General features: G+C 33.8%; 2 protein-coding genes across 5 annotated transcripts; one reads left to right on the forward strand and one right to left on the reverse strand.

Annotated features, from left to right (window-relative positions):
- The first annotated feature begins 5,649 nt into the window (after positions 1-5,649).
- On the forward strand, positions 5,650-16,302 carry LOC136822375 (uncharacterized). Of its 4 annotated transcripts, none has more exons than XM_067078623.1 (2): positions 5,650-5,730; positions 14,600-16,085. In XM_067078623.1, exons 1-2 carry the CDS (start codon positions 5,724-5,726, stop codon positions 15,496-15,498), a joined length of 906 nt encoding a protein of 301 aa, XP_066934724.1. In that variant the 5' UTR covers positions 5,650-5,723; the 3' UTR covers positions 15,499-16,085. The 4 variants fall into 4 exon arrangements, with proteins under 4 accessions (XP_066934724.1, XP_066934720.1, XP_066934722.1 ...); XM_067078619.1 differs by lacking the exon at positions 5,650-5,730 and adding an exon at positions 9,883-10,011; XM_067078621.1 differs by lacking the exon at positions 5,650-5,730 and adding an exon at positions 13,091-13,149 and having other exon boundaries at positions 14,600-16,302.
- On the reverse strand, positions 15,084-25,541 carry LOC136822374 (FACT complex subunit SSRP1-like). Its single transcript, XM_067078618.1, has 8 exons — positions 25,326-25,541; positions 24,773-24,843; positions 24,306-24,378; positions 23,604-23,797; positions 23,170-23,284; positions 21,871-22,099; positions 16,710-17,027; positions 15,084-15,171 (listed from the first exon to the last, which is right to left on the reverse strand). The coding sequence occupies exons 1-7, from the start codon at positions 25,488-25,490 to the stop codon at positions 16,732-16,734; spliced, it is 1,143 nt and encodes a 380-aa protein (XP_066934719.1). The 5' UTR covers positions 25,491-25,541; the 3' UTR covers positions 15,084-15,171; positions 16,710-16,731.

The raw sequence follows: 25,541 nt of genomic DNA on the forward strand, positions 1-25,541 counted from the left end.
AAGAAAGTGTCATCTCTATTATTTCAAATGAGCAATAATGAGTGAAGCATACGGTGCCTGCGTTTTGATTAAACAACCTCGTAATTTTCTGAAAGGTAAAGAAAAGTAGAATCAATCCGACACAATCATCGAACCACATCAAACTTTCATCGAACCACATCAAACTTAAATCGAACTCATAGAACATCAATCGAACTTCATCGAACAAAGAACACTCATCAAACTAAATCGAACTTATCAAGAAATTTTTGTAAAGTTCGATAGCTGTTCGATCGGGTTCGGTAATCGAACAGCTATCGTTCAATTTTTTTCGATTAAGTTCGATGGTTTGATAACGAAAATCGGTTCGATAGGTTTCGGTTGACACCCACCGCCTGATGGGAGCTCGCCCTCACAGACACAGGCGTTCTGCGGGTTCGGCTCAATCCTCAAACCGCGCAAAATGGTAGAACTTAGCTGCATTTCTATGCTATGGAAATAATCAGATGAAAGTTTGTTGGATTGAACGGTTTGATTGGATCGTGGACGTGGGATGATGAATGATATGATATTTACAACATTATACTAAATAGATATAGATAGATAGATAGATATAGATAGATAAATATATTTACCGGTTTATACTTTACTGTTGAATATATACAGGGTGACAGATAAAATATGTACATGTCTCTTTTGACGATGCAAATAAAATGTTAGCTCAAGTTATATGTACTAATAATACTATGTGCTGATAAAAATAAGTAAAGTAATATTTCCCTAATTAGTATAGTAGTCAGTGAATGAGAAAACGGAAGGGAAACACACGAAGAATAGTTCAGAGAACCAGTGGACTCGGAGTAACCTAAGGTTTAGTATTCACAAGTGCAAACAAATGCAGAGGTAGCTATAAAGGGAGATGGTACTGTTCTGTTTCTGAACGAGACAAGGTAACAGAAGACGAAGATATGAAGAGAAAAGGAAGAAGGAAGGAGTGAGAAATGGAAAGAGAGAAAACCGAGGAAGAGAAAATGGGTTATTTATTGGAGGGGAGGGGGGGTGATAGGCCAGAATCAAGATTCAGCAAGTTTAGTTAATAGATAACGTTGTAGGTGTAACTTAAAGGTAGACTTAGAAATTGATTTAAAGTCTGTGATTTTTAGTTTAGTGTGGAGTTCATTCCAGTCCCTGGTGACTAGAGTTGCTACACTAAGGGATCCATATCTTACCGTCGTTGTTGTAGGGGGTTCAAGACGCAAAGAAGATTGACGTGTTGCTTCCTGGTTAGGTGTTAATCTAAGAAAATCAAGACAAAAATAGTTAGGTATTGTTTTGTTGACAAAGTCAAATGCAAGGAGGCAATTTTTTACCTTAAGAAAGTTTACTGATGGGTAGGATTGCAGATTTGATAAACAGAGGACGAGCAGATTGTCTTGGTTTCTTAAAGTGAATGGTTCTTAAAGCTTTGTTTTGGAGAACTTCGATTTTTTCAAGAGATTGTTGTGTTATATAACCAAGAGTTTGAAGACAATAGCTGACATGGGACTCAAACAGTGCGTAGTAAATAGATACAAGGGTTTTAAAATCAACAAAGTGTCTCAATTTAGACAGGAATCCTACTGTGCGTGAAAGTTTCTTAGTTAGGTCTTGAACCTGATAGTCCCATGAAAGGTGTTCATCAAGAATTATACCTAGATACTTAGCCTTTGTTGTGGGAAGCAGCTTCTGTCCACTAAGTCTAAAATTAAGTTTTTTTGTGAAAGAATTTCTAGACGATCGAAATAAAATAAGTTCAGTTTTCGATGTATTCAAGCTGATTTTGTTTGCCCTTAACCAGTGAACAAGGAGCGCAAGGTCACGATTAACTTTTCTGTTAAGCTGTTTAATTGATTCGTCGCAGCAGATCAGACTTGTATCGTCTGCAAAGTGAATGGCTGTTGAATTTTCAAGAGAAAGTTGGAGATCATTTATGTAGATTATAAAAAGTAAAGGACCCAAGACAGAGCCCTGAGGCACCCCATGTCTTATCGGTATGTATTTTGAAGATGTATTTCTGATTTCCACACATTGCTCTCGACCTGATAGGTATGATTTGAGAATATTTAGGGCAGGCCCTCTTATTCCATAGTGTTCAAGTTTGCAAAGGAGGATATCGTGATCAACAGTGTCAAATGCTTTTTTTAAATCAATGAAAACCCCTGCAGCAATCTGTCCAGAGTCCAAAGCTTTCCTTACCAGTTCAGTGAGAGCAACTACAGCATGATTAGTACTGTGGCCTTTCCTAAAGCCGAATTGTTTAGATGAAAAAATATTATTATCTTCAAAGAAGCGAGAAAGTCTAAAATGTAGAAGTTTTTCAAAAATTTTATTTATATTAGAAAGTAAAGAAATAGGCCTGTAATTGCCAACATCAAGTTTAGAGTATTTTTTGTGTAGAGGTTTGACTGTTGCTCTCTTCAAACAGTCTGGATAAACTCCTTCATGGATAGAAAAATTAAAAATGTGCGCAAGGACAGTGCTTGCTGTAGGAGCTATCATCTTTAGGAAAGAAGTTGGGATACTGGATGGGCCTGAAGCTTTAAGTCCGTCAAGTTCATTGATCAACTTAAGAACAGATTCAGGAGTAATCCTGTTGAGATAAATAGAATATAATTTCTGAACACCTAAATAATCTGAGAATGTTTTAGCAGTCCTAGGGATTTGTTGTTTTGTTTTCTCTGCAATAGACCCATAGAAATTGTTGAAAACTTCAGCCATGTCTTTGTCATTGTTAATATGTACATTGTCTTGAAGAATAAGTTTTGGGGAAGGATCTGTGGATGATTTTACACCTATTATTTCATTTACAGCCTTCCACTTTTTTTTGAGATCATTACTATGTTCAGAAAAAAAGGTTTTGTAGTATAAGTTTTTGCTAGCTCGCAGCAATTTAGCAAGTAAATTTCTGTGTTTTTTGAACTTGTCATGCTTTAGTGCTTTAAGGGTTTGATCTTTTGCCTTCATAAATTTCTTATATAATTTGTTTTTGGAAGAGATTGATTTGAGGAGACCTTTTGTGATCCAGGGTTTTTTTGGTATGCATGCCTTCTTCCAAGTAGTTTTTATAGGGGCATGTGAATCTATAACCGAATTGGTTTTAGTAATAAAAGTATTGAGCTTGTCAGAAGGAGATTTCCCATGAAGAGTAGTTGCCCAGTCGATAGAGAGAAAATCCATCAAGAAATCGTTTCTGGTGAAATTTCTGAAATCTCTCTTAGACGATTTGACTTGACTAAAGAGGTTCTTTGTTCTTGCCAACTGTGAAAAATGAAATGAAAATTAAAACAATATAAAAAAATGAAATAATTCTCACAATGTTGTCTCTATGCCTCTATCTATATTCATTTGTTTTCGCTCTTTTGCTTTGGTGTTTGTGTTTGGACAGGAATTTTCAAACGTTAGCCATTTTAGAGACGCGCAGCTTAGGCTACCATTTTCGAACTCCACGGTATTTTTTCGGTCACGTGAAATAGTTCTTTTGGCGGTGAGAGCCTCCCGCCCCGCCGCCCGTCGCCATGCCTGCGCGTGGTGGGGGTGGGTATCATGTAGAGGATACCTCTCAATCAAAAAGAGTTACAAAAAGCAGTGGTGAAGGTGTGGTTGTGTGACAGGGCCCCCATTTTATAAATTTGATTCTTACAAATAGATATCCTGGGTGTGTGGTACCCAGAAGAGGCCAAGTTTTCAAAAGAGATCTTGTAGTTGTATAAAAAAAAACCTTGTCTTCACAGGCTGATATTTATTTGAGCTGTGATAACTCAAGGTAGTAAATAGATGCGTTGAGGTGAATTAGTTTGTTTTGCTCACTACTTTTATCATATGATTAGATCTTAAACCAATCCCAAGAGTAGATAAGTACTTGGTAACGTGATCAAAAACCAAAAACTGAGCAAATCAATTTTCATCTTTTGATATTAACAAAGGAAAAAGCTAAACAAAAAGCTAAAACAATAAACTTCCAGGACCCAGTGTCTGTTATAAGGATTATGAATCCGGGTAGTTTTTCACTTTATAAAGCATAAGTACATGTCCGCGAGTAAATGCTACCGCCATTTTTGCGGGTAAGATTTCAGAATGGACAACAAACAAACAACAAAAAAACAGACGCAAAAAATGAGATCCCTTTTGAGTATACTACTAGTGAAGCTATGTAAGCCACCTACGCTCGCAAGCTTGCTACGGCACGGTGGCAATAGAAGGCGATCGCAAACTCACTAAATTTAAACTAGACATAGCTTAGGGGCCATCCACATAGTACGTACGCACTAAAATGTCGAAAATCGAATACCCCCTGTACACAAGCGTACGCAAATGGCTATACCCCCTCCTGGTAAGTAAGTACGTACTTTTTCATTCACCCTCCCCCATCAGTTGAAGAAAATTTCAAACTTAGATCGTTTGGTTCGGACCTTTATTTCATACATGAAACTCAATGTTTATTAAGAAACTTTTTGCCACCGTATAAGTTTGTAGTTTTGTAAGTCTGGAATACACATGAAAGTCTGAGATAGCAGCTGGACTGGATATACCAGGGATACTTTTTTAATTTCTTAACCAAACCGTTTGGTCTAAATAAAAAAGAGCTGCAAAGATGAAACCACAGGGAAATAAACTACTATGAAATAATTTTTTTTGTTTTGAAGAGATTATTATTTTTATGTGAGGGTGTTTTAGCCTAGTTAACTAAGCCCGTATTCACAAGGCATATAGCGTTTCCGGCGCTTTAAAGATTTTTTGTATTTACGGATTTTAAGTTTGCCTTGGAATACTGTTATTCAGTCACAACTTACCATCAGATTTATCCTAGTGACTGAATCAAACTATTAGATTTTTCGGCTAAGGGTGTTTGGAGTTTGAATCTTATTAAATGAAAGTAGATCTTAAACAAGGGAGCTCATAGGTAACTGACAATTGAAAACAATTCTACATATACAGCTGGGTATTTTACATTTTTAGCATCTTCGTGATGGGACGCCATTGACGTTTGCTAAGCTCAAGTTTGCGACTTCGTGATTTAAGATTTTAAAAGTGCACGATTGCGTGATCCAGAGGAGCCAACATGACCAATGTGATCGTGATAGAAAAGAAATTTAACTCGTGAAAAAATGATTTGGAATTCACTTTTGCGGGATTGCGTGATTTGAAAGGTGACTGGGGGTCTCCCATATATGAATGACATGAATGAAGATACCAAGCTCGAACATAAGTTTGTTGTGTTTTGGACACAGTCATCAGCCATCTTTTGATTAACTTCCACTGGAATTAAATTGGAATTCCTGTCTTATCTTATCTTATTTAATTTGGCGAATTTTGTCAAAATCATTGCTGCAGATCTCAAGAATTAAGGTCATAAATATTATTGTTGTGAGCCGAGGAGATAAGTCTTTTGTTTTGAGAAATCAAATTCAAAGGAAAATTAAGAAATAGGAAAAAAAGAGGTGCAATTTTTAAGGCGGGGTTCATTGACACAGTTGATTCCACTGTGATTTAAAATTAAGTTTGGAAAGGTGTTTTTGCTCAACAAATATCTTTTTGTCCAAAAAGAAAATCAAAAGTTTCACTTTATATGTTTTACAAATTGTTGTTCCTTCAGTAGAATAAATGATTCTACACGAAGGACAAATCGCATACAAAGAAATAAACCTTCTGGTCCGAGTTACAACCACTTTTTCTCAATCGCTTTAGAAAGAGCTGACCGCAGTAGTATGCGAGGTAGGTCGGAGTTTTCAATGAGTTTTTATAGTACTGAAAAAAAGCAAAAATCACTTGTTGTAACACAAGAGGCTCTTGCATAAAATTTTTGTACATGGGGGTGGAGGATATATTGGATATTTTGTCCGGGGGATAGTAAAAAAATTACCAGATTGCCTTGTTTGATGGGCAAAACTACTCTGTTTAGGGGTAATTATGAATGTCCGGGGGGGGGTGTCAACTGATACCTGTCCGGGGGTAGATCTGCTGTCCAAGAGGTCAAAAGTCACGGGGTAAATTTCCAAAAAATAGTATATATCCTCCACCCCCAATGTTCAATATTTTTCTGGAAGAGCCCAAGTTGATGATTGATGAGCAAAGTGTCGATTTTTTTTTAATTTTCCGCAGCCTGTTTTTCCATTACTTCCAATATTTACGAACTTTTGGAAGAATATATCAACCGTTACGGCGTTTGGAGCAAACACACTGTAAAAATCTCCGCCTCGAGCTGCTAGCTTCCGTGTTTTCAAATTGATCTTACATCATTATTCCGATTTTAGTGACCTTGTGTCGACGATAGGATCATCTTGAGAATTGAAAATTGATTTGTCAATAGACGATATCGGCTTAACGAAATTCTCCCCGAATGATTACCCATGATGCATTGCGCAAAAAAATTCAGTAAGTCAATATAGTCCGTGAATTTTTTTGCGCAATGCATCATGGGTAATCATTCGGGGAGAATTCGTTAAGGGCTCTAACCATAGTGAATTTTTCATAATTGCCGTGTTTAAAATGTGTTTTCTGACTGATGTAACCAACAAAACTATGGCATGTTATACATTTTCTGTCAGACAAACTATTCCTGAATCTGAAAATTCAAAAATTGCATTGAAAGAAATTGATGAAGAAGAAAATGAAGACTTTTGCGAGGAAGAGTATTTCAACTTTGAAGAGCTTAGTTTCGGCGAAGAAAAAACATTTTGAAAAAATTTTCGCAGTAGATGGTGTATCTTTTACCGAACAATAAAAATTTCTGCGGAAAATTTTTGTAAATGCTTCTTTGTCTCGAAATTTTCAAAATAGTGGTTTTTCATCAATTTTTCATCTGGATTTTGCTTAACCCTTTGAGTGCCAGGGTCCTTTTTTCTAAGTTTTTTTTAAAAAATCGCTAGTTCAAACTTTAAGGGCTTATATCTCCTGATCTAGAAGGAATTAGAAGCTCGTATATAGCTCGTTGGATAGCTTAGAGTCTCTTCTTTCTTTTGGGCGCCTTCGGCGCCGCCCGATTTAGGAAGGGCGTGGTGGGCGGCGGCCAAGGGGGGGGGGGTAGGTTAGGGAATTAAAGCAGTCAGGCCCGCTGCGCGGACCTGACTGAACTGATGAAAAGGTGCCCAGTGGTAAAATTTCAAATCAATTCACTAGAAGACAGAATAAAGTAAAACAGGGCCAAATTTGGAGGTTCTTGGATCACTCGTTGACCAAAAATAGTCAAAAAACGGTCAGAATCTCAAAAAAGTGAATTTTTGTCAATTTTTTGCATTTTTTTGACTTTTTTGCTTAAAATTTCGCTGGAAAGACTCACTTTTGAATTTTTTTTTGCTTGACCATAAAGGACAATCTAATTCCTACGAGTTCGACCAAAAATAACGATTTCTAACTCAAACTGGGCATTACAGGAGGGCTTCGCCCTCCTATATAGCCCATGTCGTATATATACGACATCGGCACTTAAAGGGTTAAAAAAACAGTCATAACTTTTGACACATCTTTTTAGAAAAATTTTCCGCAAAATTTAAAATAGTTCAATTCTTTGCGGACAGTTTGAAAAAAGTTCGAAACAAAAAGGTTAATTACCCATTAAAACTTAGCACTTTTTATAAAAGAAGGTGATGCAACATATTATTAACGTTTTTTTAAAGTTCATAACGTCATTATTGCAAATGAGTTCTTAATTACTCTTAAGGGGTTTGATTAAAAAGCAATTTATAAAGGCAATTCTTTGTTAAAAGTGTTAAAGAATCTAAAACATAACTTTTATGTTCAGATACTAAAATCAATTTTCTGACTATGGTCAGAGCCCTTAAGCCGATATCGTCTATTAAAAATAATGAGGTTCGAAACGGGAAATATAAACAGTCCAAGAATCAAGCTGATCTTGTAAGGGCTGATTTTTATGCAAGAAAAAAAGGTCAAGGTTGTAAAATTTGCTGTAACACTTAAAATACCCCAAATTTGCCGGAAAACAGAAACACACTGAGAAAAGCTTGAGGATCGAGGATTGCATTTCAGTTCTTTCCTGTTTTTTATGAACATTTTTTTTACAAACTACCTGATGATCAAAGGAGAAAGGAATAAAAATTTCAATTTTACAAGGAGAAACATTTTTTGCAGGAAAAATGAAAATCATAATCAAAATCAAAATACATAATCAAAAATTAATTGATAACTCTTACTAAAGCTAAGAAATTCTCCTTGAATATATTGTCTATAAAAGATTGGAGGAGAAGAAAATTTCAAAATTAAGAAGGTCGCAAATCACAACAATATTTGGAAAATTATGGTGTGAAAGAACATTAGAGAGCTCCGTGTCTTGGAGGATTGTAGTTTTTTTTTGATTTCCTAAATTTGTAAATTTTCTCTAATTTTGAGATAATTTTTTAGATTTAACTGTTTACAAGTTTTATATCTCGCACCCAGTGCACCTCCAATCGCTTTTTGACTTTGAGTCATGATGGGTTTGAAACACTCATATGCACAGATAATTATCAGAGACATACAATTATGGTCAGATTATGTTTCATTTCTGGGTATTTTAGCGTTTTTCAGATCTTAAAGGTTTTATTTTTACATAAGTGTTCCCGTTTCATATCCTGGGGGGAGGGTTGCGAGCTGACAGGGGGGTGCCGCCCGACTTTCGACCCTTAGAACCTTAGCGGGACTAAAAAGGAGAAAAGCAGAAAGGAAAATTTTGTGAATTTTGCGATCCTTATTGGGACTAATTTCACCAATTTTGACCAAATTTCGATTTTTCCGGGGGCAAAAAGTTAAAATTTCCTGATTTTTCCGACCCTTAGCGAGACTTTGGAAAAGTTACCCTTAAGGGCGGCACATACCGTATCCTCCATTTGCCTAAGTACCCCACCCCCCGGATGATAAGTAAGCAAACGATATCGCTCTTATTTAAAAACAAAACCTTTAAGTTCGAACGAGAATGACATTTCCAGGTGTTCTCCTTTATCAGATCGGATATTTCTATTTGGGAGTGGTATAATGGCTTTCAGGCTATATTCTCAGCCTCCTGGTCAGACCATTCACAAGTCTCAAGTTGAAACTCTACTTCCCAACCATAAGTTAAGGCACTTAAAAATTACTTGTGCTTTTTTAAATTTAGCAGGGAAATTCCTTTTGTGGCAAATACTATGATCCTAGTTGTAGAAAAGCGATGCAAGGGATTAACATTATGATTGTTAAAAGGATCCGCCTTGAAACTTTTGACTGTACCATTGATATCTAAAAGAAGGGGTTAAAAACTGTTTCTGTCCAAGGGGGCCATAATTTTCTTGATTTTGAAAATTAAATAATAGTTTGACCAGAAAAGATTTCACAGTGACTCTGTTTCGATATCATGTTTTTATTTTAATCAGAAGAGGATGTTAGTGTGTGGCCAATCATGAAAAAAATTTATATAAATTTCAATGTTATTTTTACCCTTTCCTTGCTAAAACGATCATATATTTCATAAAATTATTTTGAAATCCAATTTTCGATGGGAATATTTCACTAAATTTAATTCAAGCAAAATGTCGGAAATGGATCATATAACGGTGTTTTATCTTATCTTGTACAGTCTTGGAATGACCATAGCATATGTTTTTTTTAGAACTCTTTTAACAGTGGGAATTAATACAACTCGGAGGCATCTTTTAGGCCGAATGGCTGTACTCCTTCAATTTAAAGTAAATCTGAGTTGACTTACGACACATTAAAATACAGGGTGACCTGAAAATAATACTGTGATTGGCCATTGTTTTCAGTAGAAAAAAATGTGCATCATAAATTTCAAATGATATTAGGTAAAAATTTAACAAAGATTGGACCCTGGTAAATTTGAACTACATTTGCATAACATTTTAAACTTTTTTTTTTTTTGGTAGGGGTAAATAGGTGTTTACTGAAAAGATTTATAAAAATATAATACAAGAATGGATATATGTCGATTGTGGCGAATGTGTGTAATGTTTTTCAATGGAAGAAGGAGAAAGGAAGAAAGGAAAATGTCTTTCGATATTGATATTATGAGTGAGTGTGATTTGGTTTTCCAACTACCAGGTTTCTTTTTTGACTATATAAATGAACCCAAAGCCTACATTTAGAGCAACTAGTATTATTCCCTCAACATTCTTGTTCAGCTAACACGCTACACGTTTTTTTTTTTATAAGAACGTCAAAAATTTTCGAAGCCTTCGGATGTTCTTAGTTTTTTGGATTTGAAGCCTAAAAATGTTCTTAAAATGTTCTTATTTTCGGCTTTTTTTGAGCATTTTGATGTAATTTTTAAGAAAATGCATGTTTTTAAGTCTCCAAAGCCTTATAATGTTCTTAGAATGTTCTTAAATTTTTGGGCCTCGAAGCCTTATGTTCTTATATAGTTTGTTCTTATAAAAAAAAAACGTGTACTGATCCAAGAGGTTTTGACGGATGACTGAAGTTAATAAACCTGTTGGTTATTAATATGGCAGATATTTAGCCTGAACTGAATTTAAGGAACGAGTGAAACTAATTTGGCGGATGGAGAAAGAAATTAATTGTGGCGCATTTTGGGTAAATCCGCGAAATTCCCTTTCTGCTAAAATTTCTTCTTTTATTAAAGGTTTTGTTTTACATAAGTGTTCCCGCTTCATATCAGACACATATTTCATTATCAGGACAGTGTCTGTCTATTGTTATATTATGCTGATATGAACAAAAAAATGTTTTTCTTTCCCTCTTTCTGATCATCTTGCTCCACATCCGTACCAATCAAATTTGAAAAAGCTTGTTAAATAAAATTGACGAGTAAGCAAACGATATCACTCTTATTTAAAAACAAAACCTTTAAGGTATTTCAAAACACTATCAGAACAATATTTACAGTACAATTGAAAGAGGAAAAAAAGTTAAAAGGTTCAAACCAGTTAAAAAAAACGCAATAATGTAACCCTTTTGTTTCTCTCCCCCTATTCTAGTGTCATTTAAAAAACCACTGAAATTGTTATTTTCTTCCAAAATTATGAAATCAAGTCTTTCTTATTTCGAGAGAAGTTGAAGAAAACTAAGGTATTATTTTTAAGTTATCATTTTTCAGGTTTTTTTGTGTGTTGGAAGAAAAATCTTGAAATTATTTTTTCAATTTTAAACTGACTGACGTAGAAAAACTTTTAAATTATTGAGACGAAGTAAAGAAGACTATTTTGTTTTTAATTTTTGGTTCTGTAACTTGACAGACATTCTGTAATTTCAAAAAAAAACTATTTTGTTTTTAATTTTTGGTTCTGTAGCTTGACAGACATACTGTAATTTCAAGAATTCGCTTTTTAGCGACATATCATTTAAATAGTAAGTATCGAAGTTCGAACCCGCCCCTTCTTTTTTCAAAGGGTACGCACCCTCCCCAATCCGAAGTAGGTGAGGAGGGAATAGATATAAAGCCCTTTCTTTTTCTGGTTAGAATAATGTATTTTCTGTATTTTTTTTTTGTATTTTAGGTACTTTGTACTCTATACTAAGGTTACGTTTTTTTTTAAAGAACGTTTTAATTGGAGCTGAGCCTGGATGTTCTTTTGAGAATTAAAATTCTTTTAGACAATTTTGAGCCTAAAATATTCTTAAATGTTCTTATAAACTGGGTTCTAATAACAAAAACAACGTGCAGCCCAGCAGTTTAAAAAGTCAAAATTGACAAAAAGTTTTCAAGATTCAAGTGCTCTTTTGGGTGAAATCTTTTGTCGAAGTTTAAAGCTATGTCAAAACACACAAAGCTAAAAAATGGATACATCATTTTCCCCAGGAAGATATACATAAAAATTATTGAAAATTATTGAAAAATATGTGAGATCAAATTTTGCAAAAAGGAAATCGTAATATACTAAAATGATTTCAAAACAAGACACGAAATAGAAACTTTCTCGTTCTTGTTCATTTTTTCAAAAATTTTCAATCTTCCTTTTTTTATATATTTTCAATTTCCCATTTGGAAATTCAATTTATGACACATTAAGGTAGAGGGCGATCTTGAGAAAAGTAACAAATTTGATGCAGTATGTAGTTAAGCCCAGCCGGCACACAACGTCAAAACAACGTCTATTTGACATTCATAACGTCCAAATAACGTTATTTGAACGTTAAAACAACGGACAGAAAGCCTAAAATAAAACTTCTCGCTGAATGAAGAACAACACAAGAACAATTTGAAGCGGAATAAGAACAACTGAGCCTCAACAAGAATTTACTAGTTCTTATAAAAAAGAAGAAGTATTTTAGGGAGGATTTCAGTCATCCACAATTTATTTTATTTGTGTTGTAGTCTGTTGAAATTATTTCGTCAGTTAGAATAAAATAAAGGTTTTTTCTCGATTCTCTTTGAGCATCATTAGAATCTTGCTTAAAAAGGTATTGTTGTTTTGCTTGCAATTAATTTTATTGAAGATTTCTAAATAAATTGCTTAAAATTATCTAAATTATCTTCACCTTATTTTTTATAGCAATTGTCCATTTTCCTAAGAAATTGGGTGTTTTGGAGTCCCCAAAGCCTTAAAATGTTCTTAACTTGTACTTAACATTTTGGCCATCGAAGACTTATGTTCTCATGTTCCTAATGTTATTTTTTGTTCTTATAATAAAAAAACGTGTAATTCAAGTCATCCAAGGGCAGATACCTTCCTCTTTGCGCCAGGTTTAAGTAAGGGTAAATATTTGTAGTGGAAGACAGTCGGAGACTGATTTGTTTTTCACAAGAACAAACTATATGGGAAAATTATGCTTCGATGACCAAAATATTAAGAACAAGTTGAGAACATTTTAAAAGCTTTGAGGACCCTAAAACACTAAAGTAGCCACAAATACTCACAAAATGGTGAAATTAAGAACATGTTAAGAATATTTTTATACTTAAAATTCAAAAAGTTAAGAAAATGCGAAGACTTTAGATATTCTGAGTGTTCTTATAAAAAACGTGTAAATATTAAGTTTATTTAAAGACATCAAATTGGTGTCAAATAATTATTAGCTTAAACAATTTTGTTTGAAATTAAATAATTCATATCATATAACTGTTAAATTTTTTTTTCTTCAATTTGTTAAAAAAGCGAAATTATTCAAAAAGTCAGTAATTATTCTTTTTCGTGGATTTTATTTCTAAGCCATCTAGACGACTTTATGTCATGTATGGGGCAGAAGATAGTAAGTGAAGTGATTTTAAGTCAGTCAGGGTTGAGGAAGATTTTTTCGTTTCACTTTATGAGAACGAAAAAGATATTCTGAAATCCAAATTTGTTGTTAAAATTTGTAAATAGAGTTGTTAATAACAATTTTTAGCGACTTTTTGAAGAAGAAACAAAAACAGTACCCATGTCCCGCTGTAAATCACTGTAGATTAGTTTTCTTTTTCTGTGTCGCAGAGGAAAATATTAATAAAATGAAAAAAAACTTTTCCATTAAGAAATTACAAAATAAGTGTGATATTGTTAGAAAATTTATTAGATTAATTTTGAATCAAAATCATAATTTGTTTAGTTTTAAGTTTTAAGTTGACTTACTTCGCGATGAAATTGATCAAGGTTAATCTGAGTTTAAATTTTGTAGATTAATTTTGACGAAAAAATACGGGACTGATGCCTCGCCATGTGACTTTTCAACCAAGTGGTAACTTCATTTAGATTTAAATTTCTTAGATTTTTAATCTAAAGGTTAGAATCATAAGACTTAGGATTGACGATTTCTACTGATCCACCAAATATGCTCATACAGTCAGAGGGGAGGGTATGGGTGGGCTTGGTGCTTGAACCAGTTTTAACTACATATGGTCAAGCCTTATCAGTAACAAAGATTTTTGAAAAGATACATAATCTGAATTGAATGGGCCTCTGGGAGTCCAATCTTTGGACTTTTCAAACAAAAAAGTTTTGAAGATTAGGAAATAGGAAGAAAACCGACAAAGAGACTCGAGACTCCTAGATGGGAAAAGAAACCACTTATTTCCCATCAGGAACGCCCACGCGTGGTTTTTACACAAACGCTGGATTGAAACTAAAATCTATCGCTAGATTTCAAAAAAAGCAGTTCTCAAAAACAAAGGAACCGCTAGATGCAATCCGTCGTCATGATCGCAGCGCGTTCTAGGCGCGTTCTGGATGGGAAATAAGTGGTTTCATTTCCCATCTAGGAGTCTCGAGTCTTTTTCTTGCCTGAGAAAGGTTAGAGATTCTGCTCTAGTCCTCCTGGCTTAAAACTCATTCTCTCATCAAGCCATCAAACTAAAAAAAAAATCATCAATCACATATCACACTTTTTTGAAATCCTAGATCACGCAAGGTCACGGCATTAAAATTCAAATCACGTCATCGCGCAAACCACTGGGGTCTCTATAAACGTAAAAAGCAATAAAAAGCAGATGTGGCTGTGTAAAACCTAACATGTTTGCTTTCCTTACCTATTCATCCTAATAAATAAATCGCCCTTCTTTCGAAACCAATTTGTTTCCAATATCGTTTCAAATCTCAGTTCTGTCTTTCTTCAAAAACAAAGAAAACTATGATGTTGTTGTTGTTGTTGTTCGCAAGTAAGGTCTACAAAGGTCTACAATGGAGTATTATGTTTTCTAATATTGTACATGGTTTCTTTTCCTATCCAGGTCAGAAGCAAATGGTCAAAATGCTCAATTTCCGGGTCCAGATTTTCTACGTAGCAATTATCACCGTCATTATATGTTTCGGGAATCTGATCGCTGTTGCTCATTACTCGCATCCCGAATACGCCGGTCCGGCCACGAAATACAATACGTCTTACCAGGGAATCGAAGCTATCGTCTTTAACCGTCGAGACTGGGTTCATTACGCCGGTAACCTCTTTTCGATACTCACATCCGTTCCGTTGTTATTCGTCATAACGCCAAAAGTCGAGATTAACCGGCAACGGAGGTTGATTTTGTTTCCGTATGCCGTTTGTTCAGCATTGATGGTTGTTGCACCGGAATACATCATCTTCGGGAACGTGAAAATGGATTCCAGTTTTGTTGCCATTAACTATGGTCCTCTAATGGATGTCACTGAAGCGCGCAGCGAACCAAATCGGAACAACCATGCTTTAAAATCGGGGATAATCGGTTTTAACGATACGATCGTGTCGAATCGGGTTAACAAGGATAGAGAATCGGAAAACATCGGTTATTTTGATTCAAACGGTAGCAACACATCTCTGAAGGACCTGAAATTGAACAAAACAAAAAGTGAAAACACCAATGCAAATTTGAACAAAAAGCTCACCGAAAACAAATCCACGCTGAGCGCGATTCCACGATCAATCGAATCAAATCGCAAACTGAATCGGGAGCGTATCAGCTGTTTCGTCATATACCAATTATGGATTATTTTACGAGCTGTGTTTTTCGTTATTGTCTGCCGGTACTTTTACTTCTTACAATGGCTAGCCACCACCCACCGACCACAACCGAAGCGCTCCAATGCTACTAGAAGAGGGATCATCGATATACAGGTCAATGGCAAAGCTGAATATGAGCATTTCTTGTTGTGAGAAAAATGGAGACGAGGTGCTAGGCTAGTTAACTAGACTCGTTTCCATCTTTTGAAACCAAACTTGTACGTGAAAAGGATGATTTTGTTTCCATGGTCACCTACCGGCAAAAGAGACCTACAGTTGTTCTCTACATGTTGCAATGGGCCATTTAACATGTGTCAACATGAACAGACATCAACAGTAGAAGACAAATAGACTTTTCGACTCACATACACTTAAAGTCAAAATCCCAAAATCGAACAATAATACTAGATTATTCTTGTAAGAAACTTGCATAAAACAATTCTTTCCAATACTAAATGGTAGGCTTCAGTTGGTTGTGATAAGACTATGTTCTGGTTATCGTCTGAAGAATTTTTCTAACTATTTAGCAGTGAATATTCTACCATATGTCGAAAGCAGTGAGAAAGGAACTTATATCAATTATGTTGTAACTAAATTTCACAAACTCGCAGTCCACCGTGCGGCCACTATTAATGGTGCATATATTTTGGGTCATTATTGCAATGTTATTATATAGACAGGTATGCAAAAATAGTGGCATTTTCAATCATATAACTTTTTATCTTTCCAGGCTATGCTAAGATTCTTAGGAGAATTTCGCTGAACTTGATAGCTTACAGGAACAAGTGTAGTCAACAGACTGAGCATCGGACTAAGGTGGACAGAACATAACTTGAAAGATTTCAAATACATTTTCTTTTACAGAAACGAATCATTTTTTATTTACTAATTTTCAAGAAAAAGTTAAATTATACCCAGTGCATCAAAATATACCCATGCTCGTATGCTTCGTACGAACTATCCTTATTTTTCCTATTTTGCAGATATCTTTTATAATTACTACTTTATAAACCAAGGTCTACCTTGCCATTATTCTCTCTAAGGCGAGACCAATTTGATTGGTTGTTTTACAGGCCCAACCGACCCTGAAATCCCAAAAATCGAAATAAAAATAAATTTGATTTTTTCTACTTCTTCCGTGATAACAGAGGGCATATATATCTTGATCGTAACAAGAGCTACCTTGCGATACTCTTTCTAAATATCTAAAATAATCTTAAAATAGCAACTGAATCCGCTCAAGTTGAGCCGATATCATCTCGAACGCTCTATCTAAGTCATAGATTAAAATTATTGATTTATTTTATTTATACACTGCTCGAGTCCCCCAAATAATCTTTCGAAAGGAGAATTGAAAAGCTTACTTTTTTAATGAAAACTCATTCTTCAAGTGTCGATATCCATTTCGTCGTCTTCGTTCAACTTTTCAATTGCTGAAGTGATTTCAAAATCATCTCTTAACGAAGCTGAAATATCCACTCCTTCGCTGATGACTAATTCGTCCGGCTCTTCATCAAAATGTGATGTTATCATCTCTGGTGATGGAATTCTTTGTTGTGGTTGTAATGATGGTTCTTTTGAAGCCAGTTTCAAAGATATCTTAACCTTCGGTTTTTGATGCTCGTCTTCTTGAAGCGCCACTGCCGTGGGAGAAGGTTTGGTTGGTGACTTCTTTTCTTTTTCTAATAAAAACGGAAAATATAATAAAAAACAAGCGACACTTTTATGGATCTACCTAAAAACGAATAATAAAAGTTTAATGAGGCAATGCAGAAACAACAAGTGATACTTTTATGGACCTACCTGGTTGTGCATTTAACACATATATAATTGATATCTACATAAGCGTGACCATTAAACAATCATTCAGAACATAAAAAATGACGATCTATTAAAATTAATCATTGTTTCTTATAAAAAAAACACTTTTAGAAACCAAAATTTCACGCTCTTGAAATATTCTTTCATATTCAAGACTTCGAGAGCAAAAAAACATTATCTCATCAAAAAATTCAGTAATTTTAAGAACATTCATGTATGCTTATTAATAGTGATTCTTATAGATAAATATGCATTTTTTGAGCTGAAAAATTCTTTTTTTACAAAAATCTGCTTGAGGACATGTTCATAAAATAAGGCAAGCTCTGTGACATTCAAAAAATAGGAAAAATTGGTCTTATGTTGATAAAACCTTCAAAATAGCCTCTACATCAATAAAATTTTTTGGCTAAAAAGGTAACAAAGGTCCAAAGGCACTAGAATTGAAAGATTTTGGATTTGTAGGTTATTTTGCCAAAAACGGCTAAAAATGTAACATTTTCATTATAAATGACCTAAATTTTTATTTCAGGTGAAAAAAATTAGAGCAAGGCTTGGAAATGAAACTTTAGTATGTTAACTTCCCGCTGTTGTTATTCGCGGAAATTGCACATCGTTAAACTGAAGATATTGGCTAAAGAAGTAACATGCTCAGAAAATCAACTTCTATTCATAATTTCAATAATTTAGAATTTATGGAACTTAAACATTACCATATACTATCTAGACTATAAACTTAGCTATGGAAATACCTTAAATTGGCTTATTTCTTGTTAAAATACACATTTTGGCTAAAATGTAACAAAAACAGTGTTCGACCAATTTCAAAATTTTATAGTTTCAAAATTAAAGAATTGGGTTCAACAGAATTCAAAAATATAAAGGATTGTTTTATTACTTGTCTTAAAGTCAAAGTTTTTAATTATAGGCTCATGTCTGGCTAAAAGTGTAACAAATATAACATATTTTTGTTTTATCGAAAACGTCATAATTCAGAAGTAATGCTGAGCTATGGAACTTCTGAAAGTTTTTTCTAAAAAAAGACTTATATAATGAGTTTTAATAGAACAAAATAAGTTATAAAATAAGAACTTCAAGATAAAACATTCTTAACTGGAATAGGCTAAAGTGTAACAGAACATATTATATTGTTGTCTTAGTTGTTTTAATAAAAATGTAATTAAGAAGTAATGCTAAGCTATCAGCTATGGAACTTCTGACACCTTCTTTAAAAAAACTAATGAACTTATGGAACAAAAAAAATTATGAAATAAGTACTTCAAGATAAAACATTCTTAACAGGAATAGGCTAAAAGTGTAACCATCAAAAAATGAAGATTGTGATTGATATCCCATTAATTCAATGAAATTATCGTGTTTCCCCCATGTTATACTGACAGCCAAGCTTCGGAGAGTATGACTTCTGTTACACCTCTCATTACAAAGTGATGTTGAAATAAGTATTACAAAAGGTTGATTGAAACATGAATCATATTGATAGTGCTGTTAAACAACTTGTTCATTCCCCAGAAACGGCTAAAAAAGTAATAAAATTGGATATTTCTTCCCAATTTTGTTACAAATTTAGCCAATTTTGGCTGATTAATGAAAATAAAGGCTTTTGGAAGGTTCATCAAGTGAATTATCTGTCATTGAGATGCTATTTTTGAGATGTGAATTATGTAACTTAGACTAAAGTCTGAATACCAGCCAATTTAATAAATACTTCTATCAATGGGCCTGAAAAGGGACCATTATTAGAGTTATAGGATTGAATGTTACCATATTAGCCAGTTTGTCCTATCATTTATTGGCAAAGTCATAATATTGTCTAAAACAATGCATGAACTAAACAATATATTGCCTTTTGACTAAGGATTCGTTGTTATGTCGACAAAATCTGGCTTAAATGGAACAGCACATTAGGATATTTCAGCCTTGTTACACCATTAGCCGATCAACTTTTTAACCCAAATGCATTACAAATAGCATCCCCTTCAACCCCCTAATGATGCTAATGTACCATTTTTTATGTGAATATTGCCTAATAGCTGTTTTAGAGTCATTAGCCAGCTTTTCTAAAATTTGCAATGTTACATCATTAGCCAGAATTCTGGCAAGATTCAAATTGTCATAACTTGAAATATACTAAACTATAGAAATCGCTGTTACCTAATTTGCCAACAGAAATCTAATGAGCTAACCATCATGTTATTCTTTGAGAAGGATCAAATTCTGTTAGAAAGATGTAGGCTAATTTTGTAACATAGGTATGAAATGTCACAAAAACCTCAAAAACTTGCCTTTTTTTATGAACATGTCCTTGAGCCATCTTTTACCTACTTTCATGCAAAAAGTCAGAAAATAACAAGTCCAAAAACCCCTTTTTTTAGCCGTTTTTTAGCTGAAATTTACCCCAAAATTTTTTTCTCCAAAGATCGAGCTCCGTCACATTCGAGGGTTTATAGTTAGGCATCTTTGTGCAAAAAATCATAAATAATAAAAGAGCCAATCTCGAGAAAAGCTAATACCTAAGTAATTGATAGTTTGCTTATAAAAAAATATCGAATATGGCCAGTTTTTCTATAAAAACAAGCCAAGCAACCAAAATTTCATGTCTAAACACATATATTCTTTAAAAGTAAGCCCTCATGAGCAAAAAAAACATAAACAAAATTGAGTAATTTGACTAAGAACATTGATGTATGGTTATTAATAGTGATTCTTATAGTTATAGATAAACATGCGTTTTTTGAGCCAAAAAATTTTTTTTGCAAAAATCTGCTTGAACCATTATTTACCTATGATGGTACCTTACTTTCCTGCAAAAAATCAGAAAAAATTAATGATCCAATTTTTCACAAAGTCCAAAAAACCAATTTTTTAGCCGTTTTTTGGCCCAAATTTGCCCAAAATTTATTTTTTTTGAAAATCAGGCTCCGTCACATTCGAGGGTTTATAGTTATGCATCTTTGTTCAAAAACTCGTAAAGAATGAAAGAGCCAATCTCGAGAAAAGCTAATACCTAAGTAATTGATAATGTGCTAATAATAAAATATCGAATTTGGCCAGTTTTTCTGTAAAAACACGCCAAGCAACCAAAATTTCATGTCGAAACACACATATTCTTTAAAAGTAAGCCCTTCCTAAGCAAAAAAAACTTCTATCTCGTAAAAAAAATGAGTAATTTGACTAAGAACATTCATGTATGGTTATTAATAGTGATTCTTATAGATAAACATGCGTTTTTTGAGCCAAAAATCTGCTTAAGCCATCTTTTACCTACGATGGTACCCTACTTTCATGCAAAAAATCAGAAAAATTTTTTTTTTTTGAAAATCGGGCTCCGTCACATTCGAGGGTTTATAGTTATGCATCTTTGTGCAAAAAATCAGAAAAAACTAACGAGCCAATCATGAGGAAAGCTAATAACAAACGAACGAACGAACGGACAAATGTTAATTTATAGGACCTCCACCGGGGTAGGTCCAAAAACTGAATAATTTATAAAAGCACACTGTAATTCTACGTCTTTGTACAAAAAATTAGGAAAAACTAATGAACAGATTTTTCACAAAGTTCAAAAAAGCCTATTTTTGGGCCCAAGAAAATATTTTTTTGAAAAATGAACTTTTTCATATTTAGCACACTGTAATTCAACGTCTTTGTACAAAAAATTAGGAAAGACTAATGAACAAATTTTTAACAAAGTCCAAAAAACCCTATTTTAGGGCATTTTTGGGCCCAAATTGGCCAATTTTTTTCCCCCGAAAATCGGGCTCCGTCACATTTTGGTAATCACTTTTTTGCACTTTGTACCAAAAGTCACAAAATTCCTATGATTCAATCCCAAAAAAAGTTGGTACCAGGCGAACGGACGAACACAGGTTAATTTATAGGACCTCCAGGTAGGTCCAAAAATTAATGAAGGCAATGTAGAAACAAAAACTGAATAAAAAATGAACTTTTTCATATTTAGCACAATGTAATTCTACGTCTTTGTACAAAAAATCGGGATAAACTAATGGAGAAAAAAGCCTATTTTTAGGCATTTTTGGGCCTAAATCTGCCCAAATAAATCCAACTATAAAATACTACTATCTTAGTAGTATTAATGTGTTTAATGTTCCCTGCTCACCTTCAAATATCATAATATCAAAAGTCATAAGTATGAAAAAATATTAAACAAGAATTATAGGTAAAAAAGAATTTATGTAAAGTTAAAGAGGTCAAACTTTTTGTCATCTACCCCCTTACACCGACTCAGAATATCAAAACACCTGTTTGATTTAAAAAATCACCATAAAGGAATTCTAGTTATTTTTCTATACACCCTTATGAAATTTCACCACGTTTCACCTTAGGCTCATTGTATTAAAAAGGAACTTCTCATCTAGAGAATTATATTTTTTCCTGGAAAAACACGTTATACACAGTAAATTTAAGTAAGATAAAAAAGCAATACACTTTTTTTATATAAGAACAATTTTATAAGAACAATGCTGAGCCCGAATTACTCAATTTCAAGCAATTTAGGGGTTAAAGTAGTAAAAATTGGGTATAACGCCTAAACAACCTCCATTAACCCTATAATAAGAACAGGATAAGAACAATTTGAGACTCAAAGTGCCAAACAAATAAGAGCAGCCGATCCTCAGAAAAATTTTATTAGTTCTTATAAAAAAAGTGTAAACGCACTAAACTTACCTGCACCAGGCATTTCGATTTTCAACGAAGATGATGCTCCTTTTTCATGTGTTTTCTTTTTACTGCTTAGTGTAGACGGGGCTTTAGCTTTTGATGCTGATGTAGACGAGGCCTTACTACTCGATTTCTTTGACGTATTGCTGGTAGCTTTAATTTTATTGACTTTGTTGTACTCTTTTAATTCTCGTTGATATCTCTGCTTATCTTTTTCGAACATATCATAGTAAACCTATAGAGAAAAAAATTGAGCATAGAGTACCCAGAGTAACCCTACACATTCGAATTAGAAAGACTTTAGCCGATTTTGTAAAATTACACTGCGAATAGTCAATGTTTTAAGTGTTAAACGTGGGGAATTATTGTGACAATTATCACAAGTGTTTTTCCAAGCACAAGTCTCCTACCTTTTTATAAAAATAAGACCTCAAAAACACTTTTTTAGTGTTAATCCCAAATCTGGATGAATATTAAATGAGCTTGAGCGTGCTGATTAGCTAAACAAAACAATCGCACCAAAATCAAGTCCCAATTACAAACATGAACAACACATAAACTTTCGCTTTCGCTTTCATTTTCATTTTCATGCAAAAACAACACAGTTGTGTAGACCGTAATGAACAACGTAAACAAAAGGTACTCCATAAATAAAAAGGGATTTCCTTTGTCTAAACAATCACCCTATATTATTGGAATAATTGTAAAACCGAGCTGACAATATATTGCAGAAACCTTTTCAATATATTGCGAGCACATTATAATATTATTACCACTGCCCTCAGTAATATATTGTCAATGTATAACCTGACAATATATTGTGTAGTGTATGTAGCTCTTAGGAAGCAGAAAGCGAGTGAAGAACAATGAGTCAGCCCAGGCAAAAAATTAGACCCCTTGCGTTTTAAGGCCCCCCAAAGATTCATGAAATTTTTGGTACCCTATAGGGCTTTTGACTCTTGACACTTTTAAAAGTTTGTTCCACAAAAAAAGGGTTTCAATGTAAATTGTGTTGCAGTTCGAAGGTTAAGATAAAATATTTTGCTAACTCTATTGTAAAAAATTTTCCAACTTCAAAAGCTTTATAATTTGAGTAATTGAAGCCAACCATTAAAAAGATGAAGTATTCGGCTCCCACGTTAAATGATGAAATTTCAGCTCCCGCAAGTACATTAGGCCCCCAAATATCTAAGACATCTTTAGTCCCCACCTTTTTTTGGCTTTTTTCGAGGGTGTAACCCCCAACTAGCAGTGGGGGGGGGCTGACGCTATGTAAGAAGAGAGGTCATAGAAAACACGCTTTACCTCTTTTTCACCTTCGTCCAATGAATTCCACATTGTACCAATGAGTTTGGTGAGTTCCTGATGTGAGATTCCTGGTCTTTCTTTCAATATCACTTCACGTTGCTCTTGACAAAACCTGTGGTGTTTTGGAGAAACAAAATTGGATGAGGGAATCATCAAAATAAATAGATGAAGGGATGGCGAACTTGTTAGCATCAAATATATTAGCATCAGATATTGTCATCAATAGACCAATAATTAGGACGTTTAATGCAAAATTAGCTAATCTTGACTGTTTTGAAGCCAATTTAGTAATTTTTGTAGGTTTCACGTTTTATACGACCCTAACCGTAGCCTGAAGCGGAAAAAAGGCTGACTTAAAAAAGGGCGATAAGGTATGTAATGCTTAGGACTCAGTGCTGTGCTGTGAATTTTGATTTTTTACATTTCCATACCATAAGAATGCATTTAGTGGTTTCTTAGGACCAACATATTTCTGTTTGCCAGTTGTGTATTTCCTCTTCGCTTTGATGGAGATGGCGGATGCAGGAGGTGCAACACTTTTTGACGGTTTGACCACTTTCTTTGTTTTCATGGGCGGTGGAGGTGGTAAACTGTTGTTAATGACTGCTTCGTTTAATGCGTCACTCTATGAAAAGAAAAGTATGATTCTAGACATCTTTAATCGGATTGGATTCAACCTACTTCTGGAATCTGCTGGAATGTACAATTTGAGATTTATAGACTTAAAGACTTAAAAGACTTAACACCTTAAAAAGATCTCAGGATCTAAAAATTCAAATTTAATTCAATGTGGCTGGAAATAGCCTGAAAGCAACTAACATCTCTAAAATCGAAATATCCAATGAAAAAAAGTGAAAAGGCTGAAATCACTTGTTCTCGTCAGACCATTTAAATTCTGAAAAACTTTAAAATACTCAAAATTCTCAATATAATTGAACTTGATATTAGATCAATTTCTTTTTTAATTGGTTTGCTCTATATAATAGTTTTGAGGGAATAAAATCGCAAAGAAAATAGACTGTGTGTAAAACAAGTGGAGTTGATGTTTTGATCATTGGAGTTTTTATTTTGTTTGTTCCTAGTTTTGATTATTAAACGTATTAGAGGACTGAAAGACAAAACATTATACTTACGATACCAGATCCTTGAAAGAATTGAATGTTTTTGTATTTATCCCCATGCTTGTTCAGGCGTTTGATCAAAAACCTAAGAAAAAAAAAAGACAATAATTAAATAAAAAAGAGGTACAAATCAACTATAACAGTCACGAAAGTGGAAGAGTACACTCTTAAAATCAGTCTGTTCCTATAATGAATCCTGCACACAATTTGTCGTTTTTTTATGAAATTTGTTGTTCTTCTTGTCTATTTCTAGTAAATGTAGGATTCTTTAGATTACCTCCCCCCCTCAATAGCAAAGAAATCAAGACAAAATTCTCTATTTTGTGCAAAAGTAGAGACTGAAGCCCCCTCCTCCCTTCACATCATGTTCAAACAGAAATAGCACAATTTTCCAACCAGCAATAGCCCAATCTTCCAGAAAAAAATTTCATACAACACAACATGCTATATAGTGTTATAAAGCAAGTAAAGACTTTCACCTTTTTTCTTTTGAAAGTCTCTTCGATATAGTTTTCACTTGGCCCAGCCTGTTCATTAAACGCAAATTTTGCTAAAAATTAAAAAAATAAGTTTATGATTATAACATATAAGCAAAATTGTGGGAAAGCGAAAAAAAAAAAGAGTATTGAAATGAAAGGAAAAGAGGGGAAATCAATCAAATTTGGAATTAATTTGAAAATTAATAGCAGAAGCAAACAAAAGAATTAATGGTCCATATTTTTCTCATTATATCCTCAAATTAAAAATACTTTGGTTGATGTTTTGTAAAACCCTCATTAACCAATTAAGTACCACTGACATCATAGGAGACCACTCAAACATATAGGTCTGGACCTAAGAGCACCATGCTGCCCTGTTTTTTACCCCACCTAAGTAAAAAACTGTCCAGCTTGGTATTTTTTGAGTTGCCGGGTGGGTACCCGCATTTATTAAAATATTTGAAAGTTTGAAGTTATTGATGTCGTTTGATAGGTAAAAACCTCATTAGGTTCAAATTCAACCAAAAACAAATGGAAAGTGATTTATTTCTACCTTTTCAGCATTGTCGATTTTCCTTGATAGCAACGTGAATTTCTTTTTCCAATAGGAACTGCTGGTGTCAACTCTCTTGTTAACATGGGAGTAATCATCATTGAATGTTGTTGAAGTTGTCGTTGATTGAACTGAAATGTTTGATGGAGTTTCTTCTGTTGTCATTTTTCTTCTTCTTGTATTTCACGATTTTCTATTTCGATTTTATCACTAAAC

This window comes from Clytia hemisphaerica, unplaced genomic scaffold (assembly GCF_902728285.1).
Source record: "Clytia hemisphaerica strain Z4C2 unplaced genomic scaffold, Clytia hemisphaerica genome assembly, whole genome shotgun sequence".
NCBI classification, from domain to species: Eukaryota; Metazoa; Cnidaria; class Hydrozoa; order Leptothecata; family Clytiidae; genus Clytia; species Clytia hemisphaerica.